The sequence below is a fragment of the Battus philenor genome, unplaced genomic scaffold (genome assembly GCF_028537555.1).
Source record: "Battus philenor isolate CCGP_79_NKW_IND1 unplaced genomic scaffold, ilBatPhil1.0.hap1 SCAF_1, whole genome shotgun sequence".
Classification (NCBI taxonomy): domain Eukaryota; kingdom Metazoa; phylum Arthropoda; class Insecta; order Lepidoptera; family Papilionidae; genus Battus; species Battus philenor.
The window spans coordinates 6,353,586-6,364,226 of NW_027181661.1; the positions used below are offsets into that span (position 1 = coordinate 6,353,586).

Genomic DNA, 10,641 nt, shown 5'->3' on the forward strand with positions numbered 1-10,641 from the left:
CATGTGCGGGGGTGTGCACGCACTTCTGTGTAATATATAAATAAACGTGTGTTTTACACACACATTTTTATTTATGAATGTTAGAAACAAATACAGAAACATTTTGTTCATAAGAATAACAAAAAAAAACAACTTTTTTACCCCACAGGTCCCGAAAGTCCTAGCACATATTCACGGTATGGCCGCTGCTGTTCTGTGCTTTTCCCACAAGCTCTACTTCGATTGATGGTGAGTATTTTAAACTTTGTATACTTTTATTTTCAAACACTGATCATCTTCACCAATAGATTTTTAGGAGGACCGGTTAGAACCGGCCAGAATCCGAGGTCTCTGGACAATCTCCACAAGATCGTCTGTCCTCTTTCACTTCAGAACCTTCAGGCTCACATATTTTTTATTTTTTATTTGTGTTAATAACAAAGGGAAAGAGCTAACAAATAACGCCACAAAAGCTTTTTAAGTGCCATTATTTAAAAAATGCGCGCTCACACACCTGTTAAAATTTATAGATGCAAATTCGAACAATCGACGGCGCTACAAAGCTATGAACATTTAATCTCCTATTCACGTATTTATTGACCCAATCAATACATGAATAAGTGACTTTGTTTCATAACAGTTTTCATGGTAACACATTCTGAACACAAACTTTTGTACTTATAAGCTTTTGCATTTTTAATAATTCTATACAACGTTATGTTAGCGGTAATTTCGAATCTATCGCGACATAACAATTACGTAATTTAATTTAATTAGCGTCGCAATAGTGAACTTGTCAAATATTGATAGTACCAGATACTTAACTTTATTTTTACGATCTCATTGCATTTGCTTTGTACATATTGTCAAAAATTCGCCGCAGAACCCTTTAATACAAATACTACTGTGGTGTCATGGTGCTAACCTTCTTTTTTACGCAGTACCTTGACTTAATTCGATAATGACATTATATTCGTAATAATACACTAAAGTAGAAAATTATTGATTAAAGTCACTTATAATTCATAAGAAATTAAAAACGTATGGCAATGGTGTACAGTATTACAATACTGCACATGCTTAATTTAACGTGAGAGTTGAAATATTATGATAAATTAAGAAATATAATATAATTTAATATTCTGTATTGTACACGTTAAGATACATTTAATAAGTTTTACAATAATATACAAAAAGTACAATGGGCGGCCTTATTATACTCGTACAAGGCAATCTCTTACAGATAACAATAGTATGGAAAAGGTAAAAGTACTAATAATGGGTAGTTAACGTGTACAAAAAATACATATTTACAAACAAACGAACATAACTATACATAACATAACCATTAATCATATATGTGTGTTAGTTAGTGGTAATGATCTTTGGTAATGAATTGCTCTACTACTGTGTTAAATATTATGTAAAAGTGACCAAATTAAACTTTTAAATTAAGGTTAGGCTAGGGGAAACCCTCGTGTTTTTGTGAGCCGGAGGTGTACCAGACTGTAGTGCACCTGGTGGTCAAATATCCTGTATTCGGATAATCCGATGCGATTTCGAATTCCTGCTAGGAAAAAAAAATAGCTAGGACAGTATCGCCTCACTGGTAAACAGTAACGAAGACAGGCCTGCGTTCCTCAAATGTTGCAGAGCGATAATTGAGTACGTAATTAATAGGATTAACGGTGAAAATAGTCCAGGTCTGGTAAAAACATCAATGTGAAATAAATAAGACAAAAATAAACAAAACAGAAACTTATGCAATTAAGCAAAAATTGTTCAATTGTGAAATTTAATTAGTTTTATAATTACAGATATTATATATTATAAATAAAATTGTAATACCCAGTCTCATAAATACGATAGGAGAGAACGAGAGGTATCCAATAGAAGAAATACCCAAAAAAAGAATAGAAATAAATTTAAAAAAAAACTTTAAATTGAATAGGGGATATCAATAGGGGAGCTCAATCTGATACTATTCCCTACAAATTAAGCCTTGTGACATTTTTCATCAAATACATATGTAGACGCTGTTAATGTTTTTACGTGAATTATAATATAAACAAATGTACAAATGAAAAATATGTAACCTAAATTCTCATTTAGCCTATTCACATAGCTAGCCAGAATAAACTACACTTGTTCCCGCTTTATTAATTATTAAGATGTAAATTAGTTGAAGGGTTGTCAATAAATAAATAAAAGAAAACGAATATTTAATTGACATTTTATATGCATAATAAATATTTATTTATGGTGATCGATATAATTTTTTGTTGAGAGTATTTGTTTAATCCCATTCGTGGTGCCTTAAAAACAGATTAAAGGTTGTCTGGTATAGATCGCTTCGAGCGGTAAGACCGACTCTAGTATATCTCTATATACTCGTAAATGTTTAATCCTATTTGTTAATATTTTTCGCAACTCAACTAACACGATTAGACTTGGCGCAGTCTTCTGGTTCCGGTCTTGCTTGAAGTTCTACAGACTGTGGGCTAACTTAGGCTAACTTATTTAACGTCAGCTTAGTAATTCTTTAACTACTCGCCAAAGCTTGGCTGGGCTAACCTAACCTCAAGACATTTCGAGTGGTTGTCGTTGATAATGTTTGTTTTATTAAATAATTGGTAAACATGAATGAACATAGTATGGGTAGTGGCAGCCCAGCGGTAGGGGACTGTGACTTGTGATAGTAAGTTCGATTCCTGAGATCAAATCATATATAATTTACACTTCTTGCATACGTTATATAGGATTGTTACTGCTCACAAACTAGTTACCATAGGATGGGCAGCAGCGTCCTTTGTGTACCGGAGTACAACACTGCGACCGCCAACTCGTCTGATAAGGGCGGCGATTATGGTATATCTCCCATAGGTATCATTGAGAAGGCATACGCCTTGCAACGGCCGTCTATGAGCTGAAATGACACACAGATCTGACTTCGTTCATTTATATTTTTATGTCCAAAACGTATAAATAGCTTTGTAATAAACATCCCAATAGAATTAAAGAGTCAACAAGTTATGTTTAAAATAAAGGTCCGAGACCCATTAGCGGAAGTATTATCGTAACTTCTCCGCATTTACGAATTAGATAGTATATGTATACATATATGTATAAAAAATGTATGTTTACGTCATATCTCATTTTTAAAATATATTTTCGTTAACAATTATGTAATAAATAGTAATAATATTTATTGAGAATATATAAGCATATTAGTTACCTCTGCATCATGGTTTTCAATTTGTGCTTAGTAGTAGAGAATGCCAATTAAATGTCTTCATAACTTAAATTTCACATAAGAGTACAGCCCTTTTACTTCGGCTTTACCTCCCGAAATGGAATTTACTATGCAAACCTTCAATTGTATATCCTTAACCCAGGGGTAACTCTTTCAGTTTGATTATGTTATATCCATATCATAATTTAGCATGCACCATGTAGAACATAAAAAAAAATCTATTGCTCTGGTGTAAACATTCCTAACTGTATTTTAATATTTGTTAATATTTGAAAAAATGAAATGAAATAATAACAATAGGTAAGCAATAAATAAAGATGACATTTACTTTTAACTGGAACGAAGATAAAATTTAAATCTAGTTATTTCTTAAATGGGTCTAATAAAGAGTTGGAGGCACTGCGGCTGCGACTTTCTGACTCAATTTACTGCGGCTGCCAGTTTTGAATTAACATAATAATATCTGGACCAGCTGATTATTCTATAGAAATAAAGTAACAACTTTAAACAGAAGTAATAATTTTACATGTTGTTCCAGATACAACGTTTATGAAACCTTTGTTTTTAGGATATTCTTCATAAATTTTGTATTGTGAAATTAATTATCCTGTAATATATGAGAGGAGGCTCAGAAATAAAAATACATCAAAAGCCTTATTCAACCGTACTGTACGTTCATCGGTATTTTTCTCATCTATTCAACCATTCTACATATAAACAAGGTTTTTATTTTGTATTTGTCATAATCAGCGTACTAGCTGTGGCAACATATTAAAACTACAACACAATTTTAAGAAGATGTGGATTCGTAACCTATAGGAGAGACCTTTTTTCAGCAAGGAACGTCCCACTGTGAAAAGCTTTATTCTATTCTGGAAGAAGTTTTTGATTGGATGGGTATGATATGAAAATTCTTAATAATCCTTCAGAATATGGCTACGATATCTTCTAGATCAGACTTATTTCTATTTTCCAGATTATTAAGACGTCTAGTAATAATAGAATTGAATTATAGAAAGGACAAAAGCCCTTGGAAATAAATATACCTAAAGATCACTCTACTAAGATGAGGACACGACCCGGTAAACAAAATAATTAGAAACAAAATGACAGTTAATTTTTCTGCCCTAGAGATGAAAGCTAGAAGTATCTATATTTAACCAACAGAACTATTTAGGCCGTTCAAGTGCAAAAATAATATCTTTTTGGAATAAAAAAAGCAACATTACTACGATTGTTTAACAATTATTTTAATAGGAGAGGAGTTCGATTGGTAAAGGTAAACGTAATTGCAGTTTAAGTATTACTTAAAACTGCTGCGTGTCTGGAAAGCTGTGGCGATAGCACCAAATAAATATTGAAGTAATATAACGGAATGAAACCAAAATTTGTTGTGATTACAAATTTGTACATATGAAATCCTTTAATTCGTATGTGCCTTGCATAGAAATGTAACTGGCACATTTTTCCCCAGAGAAGCTTAATGTTTTCAAACATGATCATTTATAGAGATCACGCGTGGACGTAAAGAGAAAACGGACGCAAAGAGCTCTCCTATATGTTTATCCGGTAACTTAAAAAAATACGACTATTCCAAACGCGAACCCATAAAAGATGGATATTTTTTGTGACAATTTTCACCTAATTTTAATATCACTTATCATCTTTTACATAGTAGTAGGAATTGAAGTATTTTTTTAAATAAATGAATTGATTTTTTGATAGTTCTGGTAAGCTTATTGTGAAAGCGCATACAGTTGCCAACAAAGGAGTTACTAATTTTATGTAACCTAGATAAAGATTGTGTTGGCACGTCAAGCTAAGCTTGTTTTTATTTCGTGTAACTTGTGCACGTCGATTTCTTATATGCATAACTATTCTTCACTTAGACAAGGTTTTATTATATTAATTATGTGTAGCCAAAACTCCTGTTCCAGCTGTGGTAAGATGACAAAGGTATAAAATTATTGGAAAAGTACATTTCTTGTTATGTAATTTATAATATCTATATGCAGCCTGGCGTGAAATAAGCCTATCTTAAAATATCTAGAAATAAAATTCGCCAGTCCAAGTAACGATTTATGTAGGGCAGTAAAAATAAAATCTTGTATTCATAAATTGGAAAGCCTCGTTTTGCCACACTGTAACTATGAAGGTGACGACATTTTTTACCCATTCACTCATTGACCCGTAGGTTTATCGCAGAATACTGCAAAAGGTAATCAAAAACAACGAAACGACCCACTTCCCTATTATATACGGATCGTGTAGCTTTTGTTCTTATAACATGTCTAAAATATAACGTTTTCGATTTTTTGAAAAATAAAAGTTATAAAAAATTTATCAAGAAGCATAAGACCAGTGACTTTATATTTAGATTACTATTTAGCAGTAAATGTTAATAATATCGCCGATGATAAGCACTGGTTGATTGTTCAAAGGTATGCCGGCCAGAATGACCAGTGCTAGAGGAGCGGCCGGAGGGGCTGATGTCAGTGTGGCCGATTCCCCTTTGGCCACACTAGAGTCACTCACCCAGGCCGCAGTCATCGCTGTAATGGGCGTTGCCATCGTCGTCTCCAATCTTCTTATCATCGCAGCCTTTCTTAACTTCAAAGGTAATAAACATTTACATTTTATATACTACATCCTACATCTGCCGAAACATGAAGAAAGAAAGATAAGAATATTCACCTATTATAATAAAATTGATTCTCGGTCACCTTTATTAATAAAATATTGACAGTTCATATTAGGTCAATTATAAGAAGCGGATATTATAGAACGACAAGCGCCGCATACGACGTTCATCCACAAGTTGGACTGACGTCATTGTTATAGTGGTCGAAATACACTGCAGTCCGTTTCCAACTAGTCTTATTTTAAATATATGAGAAGATATATATATATATATATATATATATATATATATATATATATATAGTAGCTGATATAATGATGACGATGAAATTAAAATGTATGTAAAAACAATTATTTTATCAGTAAAACCACTCATTATAATATGAGGCATGCTAGAGATGAACACTTTGAAATTATCAAACTGTCCCATTACATTAAATTTATTCAAAGAAAATGATTGTTAGTTGCAGGTTATAGTCCTCACTGGGTGCAAGCAAACATTATATGAATACTGTCGTCAGCAATGTTCACTAAAAATGAAAATTAATCGTGTTCAAACCGGCCCAGAAACAAATATCGAGATTAGATTCCTTGACCCCTGACTTTTCTCACAGGCAATGTCTTTCTCTCTAAGGCCGCGAAAAACTAGACTTTGTACAGACATCTTTATATATAAAAATTATTCCTTATTTCTTGGAACAATTTTTTATATTCGATTTCATGCATCTTTTTTTACATATTCAGACACTTTGTATAAGGTTTTTATGGAACTAAAATTCTATTTCCAGACAGGCATGCATTAGCAATACCCATAAATAAATCGTAGATATATTCGTTGAATGTTTGTGAACATTTTAAAAATCAATGTTTTCACATGGCCCAATTGTACCGTCGCATGTTACCGCATTTAAAAAACATTGACATTATTTATTTACGCCATTTCTCATTACGGAGAAATAATAATGTATATGTATTATTGGTATGTGTTTGAAATTACATTTTTTTATTTATTAAGGTTTGAGTCGATCAAACATCTTAAAGACTGGCAAACGTTTGTGACTTTAGTACGTAGTACGCTAGTATTTCATAAAAATTATTAAAGAACATGGCTTAGCTTCCTCTTTTGAATACTAGATGTAATTTATGGGACAATAGCTTTATTTATTGCTATTAATTAGGTTAGTGGTGAGTGAACCTATGATAATTTAAAAATCGCAATGGGCTGACGGAACTGTTAACAACTTACGACTGAAATTATGATGACAAAGAAGGAATAATACAACACTGGCTGGACTGTCTTGCGATCGTTATACGTGCGAGTGCGACGATATAATCTTATATGATTCATATTTTGTATGTTAATTATATAGGATCGCCAACACGTTTTCAGAGGATGGACAGCAGCGTTGTCTGCGTGCCTTAATATCACAATACTATTGCCAATCCGTCTGCCAAGCGTGGCGATTATGATATACCCTCCATAGATATCAGTGGATATCTATGGGCTAAAAGTAATAAGTAAATTATATTGTCTCTACCTCCGTTGATAACTCAAGTGCAAAGTCAAAATCTATCATATATTCTAAAGAATCCCGTTGAACATTGAAAGATTTTTTCCACGTAAACCTCACCTGTTATAGCTTTACGACAGATTTACATTTTAATAGCATTTGATACATTCCATTCTCGTCAATTCCTTATGTAAGCCACACTTGATTACATAAACGAGCAACCGTAAAGTTTAATTGTTTAGTATTTACGTGATTAGTATAAACAATAGCATATTGTGTAATTAAGATGTGTATTCAGAAACGCCAATTGTGTTTAATATTGTGCACAATAAATTTTATGTCTTAATTTACAGGACTCTCGAGCGAAGTCATCAATTACTATCTTCTGTCCCTGGCCGTCGCTGATCTACTTTGCGGGCTCTTCGTGGTTCCTCTTTCCGTCTACCCGGCTATAACAGGCCGCTGGATGTTCGGCGATCTCATGTGCCGCCTAGCCGGCTACGTAGAGGTTACCCTCTGGTCCGTCTCGGTCTACACATTTATGTGGATATCTGTGGATCGCTATCTAGCGGTCCGAAAACCTCTCCGATATGAGACGGTTAGTGCGACGGTAGTTATCTTTTTTATATTTCTTTACTTAGAATATCGCCTACTGTGCGTCTCGTCTAACTGCGGCAGTTCTCTGGTTCTTAAAAGGTTAACACATTTCTCTTGAATACATTTAGTGGTTTAGATTACCTAGATCCATTAACATATCCCTCATTGTTACATACATTATTGAGAACCAGAATGCTAAGTAGAACATAGAGTTAAAAAAGCTTTGCAACGTCGCTGAATCTCGTAAATTTTGTTTCGCCGTAAATCGTAACATTAATAGCCGCCGAGTGTTCCCGCCGTGTATGGGTAAAGTCATAAATTATATTATATATAAGAAGACATGAATTTTTACTTTCTGTTAGTAAAGGTTATAAGATAAAACGCGTTTAAAATTTTAAAGTATTATTCAATGATTTCGTTGAGCGACACTGTAAAGTTTTTACTTTTAAGATGTTATCTAACAATTTTAAATAAATATTTTTGCATAGATTGCAACATGTTTAGATGTCTTACGCAAGAATTAAACCTGGTTGGTATACCGTTGACATAAATTGGTAGATCTAGAATAGCTAAGAGCCATTCTTTGCTTACATAATTTTTAAAACCTAAAGCAATTAGCTTGATAATACATCAACATAAATGTTCTTTACATAAACAGAACACATAACTCAAGACGTGCATATTGTAATTAACTTTAGTAAAGTCAGGTTGTCCTTCATCTTAGGGTCGCAAATCTATTGGCCAAAGTTTGCGGCTGTTTGACTGTAACTATCGAATAAAATCGATTAAATAAATATAGTCGATTAAAATATTGACAGCGATAAAAAACACACACATAAAACTTTTTCAAATATATTAATTTTCTCGTTATAGGTCGACAAAGTTAGTGCATAAATACTGCTTTGAAAACTCATTTAGGTTAAATTTGCTACTGAGTCCATTTAACCGATGAAGCAGTTCCATTAGTATAAGACTATACGCATTTAATACTCATTTGTCGAGTAGTTTATCCATTTTACGCAAATAACTTTGGAAAGGAATACTGCATTTACTTCTCTCTAACTTAATTCTAATTCTTTGATTCTTTTTATATTCTTGCTTTCCCCTACTATGTTTTTGCACGAAATAACATGTGATGAATTTTAAACTTTTAATTCTTTCTCCTTTTGCTTTTTCTTCAAATAATATCCGTGTTATACATTTCTTTCTTGCTAGAATTAAAAAAAAAAAACTGAATATTGTATAACACCATGTGGTTGTTTTACAATAAGAATGTTATTTTAGCAAGAAATATAATGTTTCTGTAGGCTGTTTATTTGTTTTAAATTACATCATGCATCGCATGACAGACCCTAAAAATGAATAAATGTATATATATATATATATGCTATAATAGAAAAGTTGATCAAATACGCATGTATTTAAATCGTGTGTTTACAAATGTCGAAAAAGTTATATTTTGAAATAAGAAATGAATAAATCAAACACCAATTGGCTAATCAAGTGAACAATATAAAAACAGACGATTGATTAGTTTGCACGTTTTAGCCCCTTTACCCATTAGGATTACAATCTTCGTCTGACACACTCTTAACGCGTGGTTATTATGGCCAGGTACAAACTCGCACACGTAGCCAATGCTGGATGGTTTTCACATGGATATCTGCTGCTATGCTGTGCTGTCCACCTCTTCTCGGCTACAAAAAGGAAGCGAATTTCGACAAGGAAACATTCATCTGTATGCTAGACTGGGGGACAACGTACGCTTACACCGCAACTCTTGGCATCCTCGTGCTCGGCCCCAGCGTAATCTCCATTGTCTACAACTACTTCTACATCTTCTCGATGAAAAGGAAACTTAACAGTGGCGCACCGATACACGACAAAGAGTATGCTACAGCTTTAGCCGAGAATCTTGCCAATCCAAGCCACTGGATGAGCTTCGTGCTTGTTTCTGCTTTTTGGCTGTCCTGGGCTCCTTACGTTGGTGTTAAATCTTACGAGTATGTTACAGATAACGAAATAAAAATTCCTATGTTGCATTTTGGCGTGGTTTGGTTGGGAATACTCAACTCTTTTTGGAAAATCGTCATTCTCATTTCATTTAGCCCTCAATTCCGTTTGGCTCTTAGAATCCTTTGCTTAACAGCTTGTTGCCGTACAAAGGGACGTCTTCAAGCAGAACTAATTGGAATGGATAATGACGATTGAACTATCGTAATAAACAAAAAAATTATATAGTTTTCGTGTTTTCAAATTTGAACTGGAAAAAAAATATTAATATTGTAAACAGGACATTTATATCATATGTAGAAGGTTCAATTACTTTAAAAATGTTTAAACGGAATTTTAAATTATTGGTACTCGTTAGCGGGTTGATTCAGAACTAGGTCAAATGCTATTGGCAGCAATTTATCACTTTGAACTGTTCGCTATCCGGTTCAAATATTTTCTCCATGCAACAAAATCACAATGAAAGTCTCCTAAATAGTTTAATCTCTATACGTAGATATAGATAATAGGCATAACTTATATTTTATGCTTACTGATGTTTCTATTATTTAAGTAAAAATTAACGCCCCATTAGCATGCTCCATATTTATATACAATAACACACTATCATAATTTGACTCATGTCGCCTTCGATAAGCAAAATAATAA

At 33.1% G+C, this 10,641-nt stretch overlaps 1 protein-coding gene across 1 annotated transcript; it reads left to right on the forward strand.

The window, feature by feature from the left end:
- Window positions 1-206: 206 nt before the first annotated feature.
- DopEcR (G-protein coupled receptor DopEcR) lies at window positions 207-10,191 on the forward strand. The gene is made up of 4 exons (XM_068763902.1): window positions 207-228; window positions 5,674-5,850; window positions 7,737-7,981; window positions 9,595-10,191. Exons 2-4 carry the CDS (start codon window positions 5,676-5,678, stop codon window positions 10,189-10,191), a joined length of 1,017 nt encoding a protein of 338 aa, XP_068620003.1. The 5' UTR covers window positions 207-228; window positions 5,674-5,675.
- Window positions 10,192-10,641: the final 450 nt, after the last annotated feature.